The sequence below is a fragment of the Motacilla alba genome, chromosome 12 (genome assembly GCF_015832195.1).
Source record: "Motacilla alba alba isolate MOTALB_02 chromosome 12, Motacilla_alba_V1.0_pri, whole genome shotgun sequence".
NCBI classification, from domain to species: Eukaryota; Metazoa; Chordata; class Aves; order Passeriformes; family Motacillidae; genus Motacilla; species Motacilla alba.
Window position 1 is genome coordinate 434,304 of NC_052027.1, and position 15,941 is coordinate 450,244.

The 15,941-nt window shown below is 45.2% G+C and overlaps 1 protein-coding gene across 1 annotated transcript; it reads right to left on the minus strand.

Annotated features, from left to right (window-relative positions):
- Positions 1-371: 371 nt before the first annotated feature.
- Positions 372-14,868, minus strand: IRAK2 (interleukin 1 receptor associated kinase 2). Its single transcript, XM_038149520.1, has 13 exons — positions 14,421-14,868; positions 12,884-13,063; positions 9,997-10,161; positions 9,201-9,313; positions 7,611-7,805; positions 7,057-7,121; positions 6,499-6,613; positions 6,109-6,218; positions 5,546-5,741; positions 4,802-4,864; positions 3,564-3,764; positions 2,882-3,398; positions 372-2,589 (listed from the first exon to the last, which is right to left on the minus strand). Exons 1-13 carry the CDS (start codon positions 14,554-14,556, stop codon positions 2,471-2,473), a joined length of 2,175 nt encoding a protein of 724 aa, XP_038005448.1. The 5' UTR covers positions 14,557-14,868; the 3' UTR covers positions 372-2,470.
- Positions 14,869-15,941: the final 1,073 nt, after the last annotated feature.

A 15,941-nucleotide genomic window follows, 5' to 3' on the forward strand; every position in this document is an offset into this window, starting at 1 on the left:
TCAGGGCACAGCGCCGCCCCTCAGGGCACAGCGCCGCCCCTCAGGGCACAGCGCCGCCCCTCAGGGCACAGCGCCGCCCCTCAGGGCACAGCGCCGCCCCTCAGGGCACAGCACCGCCCCGGGCGGGCCCTTGGCGCTGATTGGACGGCGGGGAAGCGGCGGCGGCGGTGATTGGATGGGCCGGGAAGGGCGGGAAGGGCGCCGCGCCCGCTCCCCTCAGCCCCGGCCCGCGCCCACAAGGAGCCTTTGTAATTCATTTTACGCTGAAATTCTTCTCTAGAGCCATCAGAAAGGAAAAAAAAAATCAGCTATTTGACACTGAATGAAGACTGAATGAACATGTTCATGAAAAAGCAGGCTAGAAAGAAAGGAATTTTTCAGGTTTTTTATTCAAAAAGCTATTAGTAAATGGTAATGCATAGACTGGCTTGTGAACTGCCAAGTTACATAACAGTGTTAATGTAAGACCACACAGTGTCTTTATATATGTCATGCTAAATACTCAGGTAATCTGTAAGACTACCTAAATCACCTCAGAATATTTTAAAATTATCAGGGTACAAGACAAAGAATAACAATTCCATTTAGTGACTACAGGAGAACAAAACCTCTAAAGCACTTTCATGAAACAGAACTCTGAACGAACTACATTTCGCAGTTTAAAACTCAGGTTTGCCATTCAGCTCTGCAGTGTATCCACGTGCATTCCTTCCTGGAGAAGACACAAGGATTTTACCACGGGTCTCCCAGAATATACCAGTGAAAAACAATGAATATTACATTTTTAGTGCCATAAAGTATCTTCATAAATCTCCTGTAGAATTTAGCAGTTATTGACCAATCTGAGTATACAATGTTTCTTATGTCAGGACTAATCTTATCTTGGTTTGATTCTGGTAAAATAGAAAAAAAATGTAAATACAAAGACAGTATCCAAGGCACTTATAATTAAGGAATCTTACCAGTTTTTAGTGTAGAGAATAACTTGAGAAATGTGTAGATAACTCCAGTAATCAGGTCTTTAGCTAAATTAGTTTTACTTGCTCATAATAATACATACAATGAACTAGGTACTGTACAAAAATAGAAGGTGTGAGGCCTTTGTGTAAAGCTAGGAATTTATACTAGTACACAATTCCACTGAAAAGAATTACATATAATAATTTTATTTTTGTTCTCTGAACTGCACTGTGAATTGCAGCCATTTCTGCACATCAGGCCCTGTTCCCCGTGCTCAGGAGGCAGCTCACCTGTCTGTAAAATGAGCTACATACTCTGATAATTCTTTTGGTCCCTCATAAACCTGTTTTTCCATAGACTGCACACAAGTGGAATATGCTAGCAATAATAAAAATAATAAATATATTATACCAAAACTGATTCTCTCTTAAGGAGGCTTTCACTTGATCATAAATACACCAGTATACAAGTTTCTATTTTTTCTTTTGCACATGATCCCTGGGCCTGAGACCAAGGCTCCTACTGCTCCTACAACTAAGGGACACCCACAAGGATTCCTCTGAGAACGCTTGGTGAGTGTGGAACCATCAACAAGTCCCCTTATTAGCTTATATTTGGCCCATTGCCAAAATAAATACAACAAACTATGTTTCAAGTGTCCTATCAAAGCTATTTTAAATTAAAATCCTTTCCCTAATCCAAAATATACAACAGTTACCATGTGAAACACGGTTACCAATGAGAAACATTACCATGTAAAGGACACTTAGAAAAAAATAATTCCCAAAAATACTCCTATGAAGTATTAAACATGGTCTTAGAGCTCCCAACAGTGGACTGAAAGGCTGGACTTAAGTGGTGTCCCACGTGGATGTGGAGGGAAGCTCAGAGAGTAGAGGAGAGCAGCTGAAGTTGACTAGCTACACTTGTGGCCAGTGCAGTTCAAACCGAGATGAAGCTGTGCACAACATTCTGAGAACTTGCATAAAAATCCCTCTCTCTGGCAAAGCAGTGGGTCTGGGTATGTGGACTAAGATGGTACGGAACAGGAGAGAGTCCCTGGCAAACCTCCCCAGCAGCTCTGAGGATTCCCGTCTGCTGCAGGCAAGGGAAACAGCACAGGGCACTGCTGCCTGCCCCTGTCAGCGTTTGCTCTGCAACTCCTGGGACTGTGCTTTGAGGAGACCAACAGACGCCTCCTGAAACACACTGCAAATCAATCACAAATTACTATGGCACTCGAGTTTGCCATTCCTTTTCACACTGCAGATGAAAAGGCAGAAGGCATTTCTGTGTACAGAGTGGGAATGTGCTTTCATCTGCTATAGAACAGGTATTTTCTGGTGCTTCTCTTTGTAGTACTTCTTGTTTCCTTCAGTCAGGGCTAGTGCTCCTGATCGAAATCTGCTACCCAATCTTATGTGAAAGGTGCACTTTTACCATCTTTCTAATGAGGAGACAGTCCTTATTTCTTCTTCTGAGCTGGCCACTGCTTATCAATCCCTCCAAATTATGATTCAAAAAGCTCAGAACTGTTTAACTTGTCCTCTTCATACAGCAAAATATTTTCCATGAGCTTCTTTTTTTGATCGTTTATCTGTATTTTCCAAGATGTCTCTCTGTCTAAGGCTGAAAAACAAAAAAAAAAAAAAGCCCAAATACTGAGGGAAAAAAATCTATTGTCGAAGGAATAGATGATCATTTTAAATTTAAGAAAAAGCAAGCAACCAACCAAACAACAAAACCGGTTTAGGAAAAAAATCTGATAGAAAACTGCTAAATGCTTCGTAGATTTATTAGTAAATTCATAACCAAGGAAAAAAGATTTACTGATATGTGTTTAAAAGTAGGAAGAGGAACCTAAGCAGTTCTGGAGAAGAGAGTAATTTGCCCCTAGCATTGTGAGACAGGGCGCTTTTACCTTGTGGAGCACCCGAGGAGTCCAGGTCTGTGTTTGCCGGCGGACAGGTGCCCTGTGCAGCAGCTGCTGTCTCCAGCGTGCCATCGCCCCTGGCGCACGCCAGGCTCCTCTCCTGCAGCCCCTGGGCAGGCTCTCCCTGCTCCAAACTGCAATCACCACCTGCCGCTCTTTCCGAATCGGTACACTTGCGGCTGGCTAACTCCTCGGTGGATTTTTCTGGGGGATTCCATAGGAAACTGCTGGACTCATCTGATTCACAGGGGACCCGTGACATGTAGATGCCGTACGTGTCGGGGGCCGCAGCTCCCACGGAGGGCGCGCAGGGGCTGCCGCTGCTCAGGACTGCTGCCTGGGTGCTCTCCTCTTTATTCCCCGCTGCAGAAGGCACATCCACGCTCACACTGGCTGTCTCATCATCAGTTTCTTCTGGAGTGTTCATGGAGAATCCAGAAGTGCTGCTTCCACAGATGTATTGCTCTTTTAATTTGTTTTCAGCCATTTCCATAATGTCACGTACCTGTTTTCAGCAACCAAACCCGTGAATGCATAATAATTCCTGTACCCCTGCTCACACATATTCTCCTACGTCAACACTCACAAAAATAAACAAGACATGAATGTTGTAGCTTTACACCCTGATGACAAGGAGACTTAAATCTTGGCCATGTATTTAAAATATTACCTCTGCTATGTTTGAATTCTTCTTTCTCAGGCAAAGGCAGATGGCTGATGCAAAATCAACAGCCACCTCTTCCAGCAAGTGCCCTGCTTTTCTGTCTAGGTATTTGCAGCAGATTTCCTTGGCAGCCAGTTTTTCCAAATTTTTTACTTTGGAGTGTGAGCTTTCTTTTGCTGTTTGAATTTCGTCAGCAATCATATCTTTCTGTTCAAAGGAAGGAGATGCATTAGTGAAGGCAAAATGAACACAAGCATTTATTTTTGTCTGAATCTCTGAGAATCAGTATAGCTGTGTATTTGTCATTGGTGCTCCTCAATGCCTGGTTCACAGGCTGAAAACCTTTAATAATCTCTGTTCATGCAACTGACTGAAATGTTAGTTCTCACAGGAGAAAAAAAGGCCAGTGGCTTTGTCTGCATGTGTCCAATGCCAAATTTCCTAAAGCAGGGCAAGTTCTTCCTGGCTTGTGCTCATTTATATAGGAATGAAAAAGAGCCAACACTGTGTAGAGCAGCATTCTTACACAGGCCTTTGTAACATGTTAAAGAAATCAGGAATGTAGGATCTTTGATTTTCTGAACCCCCCTGAACACTTCTGCACTGCTTGCAAATAGTGGGAACACTGCTGTTCTCCCCTCCAAGGCTTCAGCCAGACAAGAAATCAGGAGCACATGCCACAGAAGGAATGCAGGTGAAGGCTGCTTTCTACAGATGGTTTTAATGCATTCAGTGAGCTTGGCTCTTCTGACTGCTTGTGGAAGTGGTTCATGTAGCTCTAACCTCAGCTCGGGAAGCTGGGGAGGGGATCAGTTCCGTGCATGAGCACAAGACAAACGCCTGATAACCATGATGATGAGCTTCTGCAGCTCCTGCCTGCCCCGGATTCCCCACTCACCGTGGCTCACACCACCTCCTCCTGGCACACAGGAAACATGCAGCAGCATTTCAGCACAAAGCTTTGTCTCTTAAATATTTATTTATTTTGCAGTCTCTCCTAATGCAATTCAGGCCAGCACCCATGAGTGGGTATGTGAAATGGGAATATCTATTGTGCTTCTGTTCTAGGGGCAAGCAGGCTACTGACATTAATGGAACCAGGATATGGCTCCTAAACTTCCCTTCTGCAGGACACGTACAGCAGACAGCAAAAATCAAACTGTATTTAAATAAAATTAAAATTATTTTTATGACAGCAACCCCGTACATTTGTATTGGTGTTCATTACTGCTGCTTTTTCTTACCAGGTAAATTGGGTGTCTGTCTTCATCCAGTGCCTTAATCCTAGTCAGTATCTCTGCTAAGACCTAGAAAGTGTATTGGAAAGATAAAATTACTTGTTCAGAATGAACAATAATTTTAAAAAATAAGTCTCTAACTAAAGAAATATTGAACTTTCAATGCATTCTGATATTATATTTTTACTTCAGATGGCTTAACAATGCCAGCTTGGGCCATTTCTGAGACTTTGGATCTACTTCCAGAGCCAAGCCCAGATTTTATAGTTCAATAGATATTGCTGAAACATAGAACAAGAAGAAAGTAAAGCTAAATATAGATAAGAAATCATACTGCACAGACCAGCTTCCTACTTAAATGGAAACACCTGGAGATGGGTGACATCACATACTATCAATTATTTTAGCTGAAATTACAAATGAACAAGCAATGTTTGTAGAAGTTAATATGGTGAGTCTGCAAGAATTTTGAGCATCTAGTTTGTTTTTAGCCATCAGCAGTTATTCTTGATCTACAATAAAACCCACTTTTGTTTCTCTTGTTCGAAAGATTCACCTCATTTTGCCACAAATGGAGATATATTTGGAGTGTGAACAATTAAAACCAGGATTTTAACACATTATGGAGCCAGCAACTATAATATGAAATTACCAGCAAAACAACCATATGAGGTACTTGCTCTTACATTCAATTTCTTGTCTAGAAGCATCAAAAAATAAACCAGAGCATGGAAAAAAAAAGCAGCATACCACACCACAGCTGAATATATCCACTTTTTCTGTTAACTGCCCATGTCTGATGAAATCTTCTGGCAGGTAAGTAAGAGAAGCTTGCAGGACTTTGGTTTTCATCGTGGCATATTCTGATTTTTTATCAGAAGAATGCAACCGCAGTCCAGAATGCCCAAGCTTTGGTGTAAAGTTTTCATCCAACAAGACATTTGAGCTGCAATGACAGAAAAATAACAATATTGGTCAAATTATTACTTTATCTTGAGGCAAAGAATTAGTTTTATACTTTTAAACTTAAGCACTGAAAGTGTCCAGCATTTGGCCTCCTGCATAGGACTGAAAGGATTAAGAATGTTAGAAAGCAAGAAAGGGAAAAAATAAGCACCCAAAAATTACTTCAAAATAATTTACTTCCATCATTTAGGAAAGAGAGACCGGTTAAACAAAAAAGGGTAAAGGCCCTACAGAACAAGGGACAGCAGAAATTACTGCAAGTGGATTTCCTAATTGTATAAACTTCAGCCTTGATTGTTAAAGAAATCCTTAAATTACCACACGACCGAGGAAATCAATGTCCTCACCTCTTGATATTGCCATGAAGAATTCCAAAATTATGCAAATACTCCACTGCTCTGACAACTCCTAGAGAAATGCTAATTCGCATCTCCCAGGTCAGTGGAGCAGAATCATCCTGCAAGGAAAGGAGGAAAAAATTGGTAATTAATGGAATAAAACCCTGTAAGACATTGGTAGTTCAGAAAACCAAAGGCTTAGCTGAGTCCCAGTCAAACTCCAGGCAAAACTGCAAACTCTAGAAGAGCTGCTGCCTTTCTGGTGCTTGCAGCCAAGGCACTGGGCACCTTTTTTTTCTGTCTGTTTCTCAGAAATCAAAGAGATGCAATTGTTTTTTCTGGAATTCCAGGAGAGGCCTTGCAATCACAAGTAGGTGGCAGAGGCAGATGATCACTTACGTGGCACTGAAGCTTGTTTTGCAGGGAGCCATTGGGCAAGTAGGGATATATCAGACAGTGCGATCCAGTTTCCACCGAGAACCCCAGCAGCTGCAGAATGTTTATGTGACAACACCTGCAGGCACAGATCAGCACTGATTTGCAAATGATGTAAGAGCAATGCAGAAAAATACATTCCTGAGCTGGAGCAAGTTCCTAAATTCAAGGCAGCTGGAATGGTGTGCTGCAGCTGGAAGCACAGCTGGAGGCACAACACGGTCCTGGGCAGGAGACGGCAGGAGGCTGACTGAGCAAGAGCCCATCACACTGCAGCAGGGGTACGAGGTGGGCACTGTGTCCTCCCCACCCCGAGGCTGCAGAGTGGCTGTGCCAGCTCAGCCAGGACCAGCAGGAGCCCGGGCACTGTGCTGCTTGCCCGGGGCTCCTGCACAGGCAGCACCAGACCGCCTGTCCCCAGCCCAGAACAGTGCCTGCAGCAGACGCCCCCGTGCTGACGAACAGCCAGCAGCAGAGCACGAGCGGGACGTGCACCCCTGCCTCTGAGAGCCAACCACTCACCGAAAGCAAATCTGCACTTCTGTGTGAAAGAACCTCTGGGTGGAGTTTGGGCTTGTGCATTCCAGCTGAAAAACAAAAACATGCGAGAGAATGTCATTAGAAATTACCAGGACTTTGCATTTATACACATCTGGTAGTCTCTAGATGACAAGCTAGTGTAGGAAACAGGCAAGTATCACTTATCACAGAATCACATAACCACAGAATTTTTAGGTTGGAAGAGACCTTATGGCAACATTAAGTCAAAGGCAACAATTAACTGGCAATTAGAGCAAAACCTAGAGTAAAGACAACCCCGATCCAATCATCCAATGCAGGCAGCTATACCGCAGGCTACTCCTATCTATAGAGTTAATGGAACTACTCACATGAGTAAAGAATTCATTCCAAGTGTGTTTTCTGAATTCAGGTTTAATTATTTACACAATTTCATTTTTACCTCTCCTCTAGTGTAGTTATTCTGGTTCCTTCCCCACACAATATTAAACAACATCTGCTAATGGGCAAGTCATGCTAATAACACACCCTCCTCTAGAAAAAGGTGCAGTACTTGCCTCTTTGAGTCTTTTGATGACAAACACCATGTTGTTCCTCTGACCTTTGTAGACTTCTGCAAAAGTACCTTCACAGATTCTGTTCTTGTCACTGAAACTGTTGGTGGCGTTAGCAATTTCCCTCTGGGTCCACAGGAGACTCCCGCTAGGGAGATCAGCCATCGTCTCCTGCTGAGGAGCAGAGGAGCTGCAAGGCTACACATTTGCAGAAGAAACAAGTTTATCTCATGATAATTGATATGCTTTTTCCCTCTTTCAGTGTCCTATTTTCCTTCCCACGTTATAAGCAATCACTGTTATTGCTGAATGAAACTGTGAAAGGCACTGTGCAGTCACTCCTTAGGGTGTAGGTAACTCCTGTATTGATGTGTTGGGATGATGCAAAACATTTGCACAGTAGAAGCAAAATCAGTTACCAATCTGCATTTCCACCTTTCCCAGGAAACAGACTTAGTTTTGTTTCAAAGTCCATATGTTTATGTGAAGTGATGTTAGTCTGATTTACAAAAGATCTTAATCTTTATAGTTGGGTTACATATTGAGAAACAGTTGGATGAGAAAGTGGGGTCCCTCACAATGTAATTATGCTCTGGTAAATGTCTACTTTTGATTCATCTGGCATCAGTTGCACAATAACTGTTGCTTCCAGTGTGGTAAGTCCTAATACCAACTATAATTACAGTCCCACTGCAGCCTAATCATGCAGCTTTCACAACTTTAATGTGCACCCAACTTGAGGAAATAAAGCACTAACTACTTCTCAAGAAACTCTGAAACTACTGCTCTCTCAGTCTTCCCTCCTGGCTGGTACTCCTGGACCATGTTACTGTGGAAGACTTTAAAGCCTCAGACAAAATAAACCAAAGAAAACAGGCCAAGAACAACCATGATGGGACTAAGGTGTGCTCACAGATCTGGGAAACACTTTGGGGACAGGACGGATCTAGTTAGACCGTATGAAAGATGGGAGAACTGTGGGGAGGAAGGAACAGGAGACTTCATGCTGAATCATCAGGAACATGAGGAGAATTTTTCCCACAGTGATGGTTTAGCACCTGAACAGGGGCTCAGAGAGGTGATGGAACCTTTATCTTGGGAGATTTTCAGTTGTCAGCTACACAAGGCTTTGAACAACACGACTTAAATTCAATACTAGCCCAGTTTTGAGCAGAAACCCCATTTTAAGTACACAATGAAACTAACAGAGGTATGTGGCTCTGACTAATCAGGGGTATATACTGTCCTGTCCTGCGATCGCACCAGAAATGTAAGTCCCCTGTAAAATCTGTGTGTGAGTCCTTCCAGCTCAGTTGCTATGTGTGGGTATGCTATCCCTTCTGAGCTATGCAGGAAGTAATACTGTAAATTTTTCCCTCACTGGTCCTTCACTGGCAAAAAAAGTGATGTAACCACAAGCAATCCAACTGAAGCATTAGTACTGTACTCAGTCCAAAGCCTCTGTATCGAGCTCAATGTTTTCACTACAGCAACATCTTTGTACAAGTAGAGGGATAAACTTTAACTGAAAAAAGACAGAATGTCATAAAGGCAATTTTCCTTGTGTAGTCAGCGAGCACTAAGGGGATTTACCTTCACACTCGATAAAACTGGAGGATTGGACTGTAGGGAATTCAAAAGGTCTCTCGGGGGAGGTGGTGGAGCAGGGAGGGAATACAAGGCTCCCTCAGAAACAGCACCTGAAACTGAGATAACAGCATTGAAAACACACCTTAGTTTTGTAATACCACCGCCTGTGACTAATGACAAAGGTCTAAGAATTATGAAGATCTGGCCTTTTTTTTTTTCAACTTTCTGACCAAGGATAATCTGTGACAAGCTGTCAAACTGTGAAATTGTGTGTGAAGACAGGAGCTCTCTTCCTGGTTCTTGTTTGCAGGATATCTGTGCAGCCCTCTCGGGCCCTCCTGGGGACACGGGGCTCCCTGTGCCTGTGCTGTTGCAGATGCTCTCCCCAGTATGTGCTGGGGTTCTCCCTCCCTTCTCCCAGCAGAGGGGCTGCTGACCCCGCCTGGCTCTCTGCTGGCCTAGATTTACTGTGCATGAAGAGAGGGCTGTGGGCAGGACAGGCAAGCGCTGGTGCAGTCTTTGTACAGAGCCAGGAGGGATCAAGGCATTCAGAGACCTGGGAATCATCCTGAGATCCCACAGCACACATACAGCCAGCATCCCTCAAGGCCAAGGGGGCTAAAGGAAGGACGACCAGGAGGCTGTGTGCTGAAGTCAGAATAAACAAAGGACAGCAGTGCTAGGAAAACAGCAAACACTCAGCTGTGCCCATCTGGGAGAGCAGTGTCTTCCCTGTATGATCCTTGGCTAAGCTGTCATTTCATGTCAGAGCAAATTCTGAGTCCTGTATTGCACTTACTGCCTGATGGGACTGCTCCCAGGTGTGAGGAGTCTGGGGATGGCAACAAACTTATGGCATTTTCTTTGTCTCTCCTTTTGCCTTCCGTGGGAGGTACAGATATGATCTGTTTGGGTGGCTCTGGCTCTTCTTTCTCAGGGCTGGTGATGCTAGAAGCTGATGTCCCTTCAAAACAGAGCAAAGGGAAGACAATGATAACCAAGGAAAATACAGTCTGGCTCTAATTAGTGACCAGAAAATAATCCTAATCAGGACATCGGACTTCAAATTAACATAAAAAATGAACATTCATTAACATTAAAATGAACATTCAAGCAATTTAGATGGCATTTAAATTGAGACTATACCCATGACATTAACTTCTACTTAAAATTAACAGTAATTAATTGCTTCAAATAAATATCAGCAATGACTATTCAAGAGATGCAGAGTCTCTTACAAGAAAAAATTAGCAATAATGATATGTTTATATTTCTATATAGCATCCTTCAGGTAATGATCTCAAATCACAAATACCTCCCAGCCTAAGGAAGGCATTGAGTTCTCTGTCGGTTGTCACAGGACTGAGGGGAAGATGGACAGAATTGTGTTGGGTGTAACAGTTAAATATTTTAGGACTATTTGCAGTTGTGTGATTTTAGTGGCATGACTAGGTTCATTCCCAGTAAAAACTTTCATATACAGGACTATTTGTAAGAAAGACTCATACTTTTACTTAGCAACAGAAAGAAACAAACCAAAGACAATCTAGGGAAAACAGAAAATGGTCAAAGCTCAAAACTCATTGATATATAAGGAAAGTTTAAAGGATGAATTATTGATTCACCACAGCTCTAGCAGATCCTGTGCTGTGCACAGCTTGGCAAAACCTCAGAGTCAGGCCTGAAAAAGCAACTCGAAGTCTGATTAAAAGAAGTACAAAGACACAGTGTACAGGAACTTAAAACTATGTACACCTGAGGGGGGATTATTCAGATGAGATTAGGCTACAGTTAGGATGGGAAGAAATACAGCACAAAAGCTCAAGATGCTGTGATATATGAGGTTGTCAAAATTTCCAAAGCAGATGAATTCTTATCTCTTAAAATGCTCATAAAACTGAGGTTGAAAAGGAGCCTGGAAATGCCCAGTGTGCCCTAGGGGTGATATAACAGCTTTCTACTCCCTGATAATATTTTCCTGGTGGTAATTTTAAACTTTTATATGGCACCTTTTATCAAAAATACATTTAACATTTTCTTTAAAATCCAAATTAATGTTTTATACATTATACAGAAAAAACATAAGCCCAAATATTATTACATGGTGGTTCTTATTCTGCTGTTCTAACAGCTTTGGTGATTTCAGAATCAAATGTGCCAGGCCTCTGTTTGCATCTGAAATCAGACAACAGCTTTGTGTTCTTTTACTTGTACAAACAAAGGCCAGGGAGTACCTGGAACAAGCAGGAAGGCCAGTGTTTCTTGTGTAACCTGGCTGCTGGTATGAACCATGGGCCAGTGAACTGTGGGACAGAAGCCAGGCCGAGGCACATTCAGGCACTGAGGCTGAAGAACAGCAGGGCACAAGAGCCACAGTGGCAGAAATGGGCATGCTCTCGTGAGGCTTCTGTGTGCTCCTCTGTGCCACCTGTGAACTCAGGTCTGAATGAAACCAGGTCTGAAAAGTCAAACTCAGAACACTCAGGTGTTTCTGTTACTGTGTTAGAATGCTATGAAATCCCAAATTTTACAGGGTTTTAGAACTAGCTTTAAACAGTCTGCAGGCCTTTAGTCAAACCTGACAGTCCCTTCATTCTGGAGGGAAGTCCCTGTAGCCTGTTTTTTTCCTCACATGGTTTAACCTAGAAGTCTCAGAACTTAGCATCACTTCCCTTATTCAACCTACTTTTCAGGGTTTTTCATGACTTTTGCAACTTCCTGCATGTCAGACAAACAGGGCAGCACTGCAGCTAAGGAACTGACATAGAAAACATCATTATGGACATTCAGAAGTGGGACTAGAGAGCGCAAAAAACTGTTGAATGGATGTAGAACTCTTTGGGAAGTAATTTTCCAGCAAAAGATCTCCCTTCGTGCTGTGTCTGATTCCTTTAAGTAGGAATTAATTGAACTATAGCGATGTAAGAACCACTTTTAGTTTTCTGAAGTGCCCAACAGAACAAGCAACCTCTGTATCCTCTGTGTCTGCCCAAGAGGGATCACCTGAGTAAGCATATTCAGATACAGAAAAAAGCTCAAAAAAATAGTAACTGACAGCAGCATAAGGGAAAACAGGTAATGCCCTGTCACACCTATGCCAGGTGCAAATTGTGCAAGCGATGGCCATACTGACACAGCACAGGGAGCAGACCCAGAGAGGGATGGCGAGTGTTTCCCTGCAGGGGTGGTGACTGGTTTTGTCTGTGCTGTGTCTGTTTCAGGGCTAACTGCTGGAACCTGCTCTTGGGACTGGAAGCAATCCTGGCAAGGGCTGCAACGTGCCGTCCCTCAGGCTGAGACCCAGTGCCCCAGGACCAGGCCTGAAGGGCAGGGACGCTTTGTGCAGCCTCTGTGCTCTCTGTCCTGTCTGATGTATAAAAGCACCAGCTCTGGTCTGGCCACAGCCCATCTTCCTGGCGCTTCTTGAAGGCTCCAAGAAGGGCACCACAGAAATGGGGTGATGAGCTGCGGGGACCCGTGAGTCCACCTGGGTCACCTCTTCCCTCACACCACCAGTTTTACTCGAGTGAGCAGAGAATCACAATCAGTGGAGACATTCTAGAATTTGGCACAGGATGTGACTTCTAACAAAGAGCTTCTTTAGCTAGCAAGGAAGATGTCCTAGGAGGGGCCTGGGTGCTGTGAGGAGCAGCCCAGAGCCATGGGAGGAAGGGGCAGCTACTCACAGTCCAGGATGACCTGAGCCGCCCGGTAAAGCTGCAGCCCTTGCAGCAGGTCCAGGAGCTGCTGCACGGTCGCCAGCCTCACTCCCCACCACCACATGAGCTCCCTCGTGATGCTGATCCCGGTCTTCTCCATGCACTTGATTTTCCGCAGCTCTGTTTGATCAGTGATCACATAGGAGGCTGATGGGAGAGAATGGACATTTCTGTTTAAATGTTAGAAAAAACAGGCAAGGGAAAGCAGGGCAGGCTAAAGTGCGAGACACAGTTTGCTTCTGCATTTGCATATCTTTAAAAGGAAGGATCACAATAAATTACCTACATGGACATGAAGAAATTTCTATTCCTAAAGTAAGATATCCCTTTTGTTCCTTCAACTATTCTGGAAAAAAATTTGTTCTATCAGAGACACTTGAAAAGAAGACCCACTCATACTTTTCAGCATATTTTCCCTGTAATCTTTCTCCTTAATACTTTGTACCAAAGTAAGGTTAGATTAAATTCCTGGGGTGATTCTCCCAAAACAGGAGACAGCAGCCAGTGGAATGGATGCATTCCCACTTGCATTCCTAAATCCCTGTGCTGTGGTGAGCCAAACAATAACTGAATCACCTGGGTGTTAGTTACACTCCGATAAGGCTATCAGGGAAATGCAGCTGGTTTTAGATCCTGTGCCAGAGCTGACCCTACACAATGTGTCCCAGTTCCTGACCATGCCTGTCACCCCACTGCGTTCTTCCCAGCTCACTGAGCCATAAAAACCCACCTCCCCTCACGGGTCCCCAGCTCCACCACACACCAGACACAGCCCCAGGGCTGGAGCCTCAGGGGGGCTGTGCCTGAAGGGAAAAGCCTAGGGACTGGGTGTTCCTGTGGAGACAAAGATTCCCGAGCTCCCACCACAGCTGGCTTTGGAAGGACATCAGAAATACAGCTTTATGCATCTGAAGGTAGTGGAGATGAATCCCACCCTACATCAGGAAGTTTAACTGGGGTAAGAGCTTATTCAGCCACAGTTAGGGAAGTAATGACAAATAAAGGAAGGCAGGTACTAAGAAAAGATTCAGCTTGGAATTGTTTGCACAGGGATACAGAAAAAAAGAGTAAGTAACTCAAGGACTATGTTTTCTGTACTTACTGACTGTACACAGCCAGGACCGAGAAAAACAGGGGCACAAAGTATGAGGGAATATGCATGAAGAGAAGGAGGAAATAAAAAATAGAACATCTGAGCAGATGTGAGGGACGTTGTGGAAACAGGCAGCGAGAAGTGGCAGGAGACACAGTGCGACTGGAGAGGGAAGTGCGAACGATTGCGGAGAGCGAGGGGAAGGAGCCTGGCTGCCCAGAAAAAGCCGAGGAAACACAGGAGTCTGGCATTCCAGCAGTGTTTGAAAAGCAAAACCAGACTGGTGCCCGGGAACTCCCTGTTCCCAGGCTGTGCCCTGCCGAGCGCTGGGAAGCGGACAGCGCGGAGCCCAAGCGCGCTGCCGTCCCGGTGCCACCGGCGCGGGGAGCGCCACCCCGGCTGCGCCCTCACCGAACCGCATCCAGTCGTAGTCGCTCAGGCAGTCCATCTTCTGGCAGAAGTCCTCCAGCACCCAGGCGGGCATGCTGTGGATGTAGAGCGCCGGGGCCGAGCCCGCTCGGGGCGCGGGCGGCGGCTGCGGGGCCATGGCCGCGGGGTCCCGGGGCTCGCACGCTTCGTCCCCGCGGGCCACCAGCGCCGCACGGAGCGCGCCGGGCACGGGCAGCTCTCCGGCCTCTCCTCTCGTCCCGCAGAGCCTTGCGCTCTCCGGGCGCTGCCCTCGCAGCCTGTGCCAGCCCGGCAGGCGGGCTCGCTGCCGGGCCAAGAGCCGCGGCCCTGCCCGCGCTCCCCGGCTCCGAGCGCCGCTTCCTGCTCCGGCTGACGTCAGGCCCGGCCCCCGATGCAAATCAGATTTTCCTTTCCATGACCGGTGATTGCTCCAGCCCGGTTGCCAAATTGCGAGCTCCACGTGCCGGAAGCGAGCGGCGTTTTCCCGGGCGCTGCGCGGCGGGCTCGGCCCGGGCGGGGCCGGAGCGGAGCCGGGCAGAGCCGCGGCCCCGGGCGCTCCGCCGGGAGCCGCCGGGAGCCGCCGGACAGCGGCTCGACACACATACCCCTCCCTGCCTGGGAGAGCTACGGGCACCAGACAGGCTGGAAAGCCGCCAGGCGCTGCCGCGCAGGGACCCTGCGGCCCGGGCTCGCCATCACGGCGGCACACGGCAGATCCCGCATTTCAGTATGAGCCACGGGGGATATGCAGGGAGGGAGAGCCAGAGAACAGCAGAAGCGTCACAGGGCCAGGTCTTGCTTGGCAACACTTAGGTTTAAAATACGTTCTTACAGTCAACAATTTTTTCTGATTTCTTTTTTGTTTAACCTGATTTTGATAAAAACGTATAATTAATTAATTTGCCAGTGTAATTGTTACTAATACTTCTGGCAAAAAGGAGAGCCTTCCTGCCATACTGCTGCTGCTAGACTGCCAGCAGATATGTAAGTGTAACCATCTGTCTTCTGGTTTTGTTCATATTTAGCCCTATGTCTAAATTTGTATGAATTCAAAGAAGTGCTTTAAGTTTTGACAGCTTTTAATTCACTGTTTTTTTTTTTTTTTTTTGTACTCCGCGTATATGTTACAGTACAGCTAACTCCTGTTTTCAGTATCAAACTTTCAAACTTTTGCAGTTTTCTACACTCCTGGCCTCCAAAATCTTGAACTTCTTAGCTCTGCTGTGACAATGAAAAACTAAAAAATGCAATATTGTTGTAGCTATAAGATCAAAGAACAGGAAAAAATAAACAAAACTACCAAAAGTGTACTTAAAATATGACAACTCAAAGACTACCAGTTCAACAACAATAGCTGCATTTATGGGGTTTTCCCCTCCCTTTCCCCTGCTTACTCTGACACACACCTAAATGCTTTCATGATTGGAACATTTCTGAAAGTGATGTAAGATGAGACTGAAATTGTGTTGCAAAAAAACAACATAAAAGTAGGAAGAAAATACTTCTTCCCCTTAGGTACTGGAA

Excerpts from the sequence above, each read along its gene's own strand:
- IRAK2 (XM_038149520.1), bottom strand. The coding sequence starts at position 14,556 with ATGGCCCCGCAGCCGCCGCCCGCGCCCCGAGCGGGCTCGGCCCCGGCG. Across the intron at positions 13,064-14,420 it reads CTACGACTGGATGCGGTTCG|CCTCCTATGTGATCACTGAT; the intron begins GTGAGGGCGCAG and ends CTCTCCCATCAG. Across the intron at positions 9,314-9,996 it reads GGGAGCAGTCCCATCAGGCA|TTTCAGGTGCTGTTTCTGAG; the intron begins GTAAGTGCAATA and ends CTGTTATCTCAG.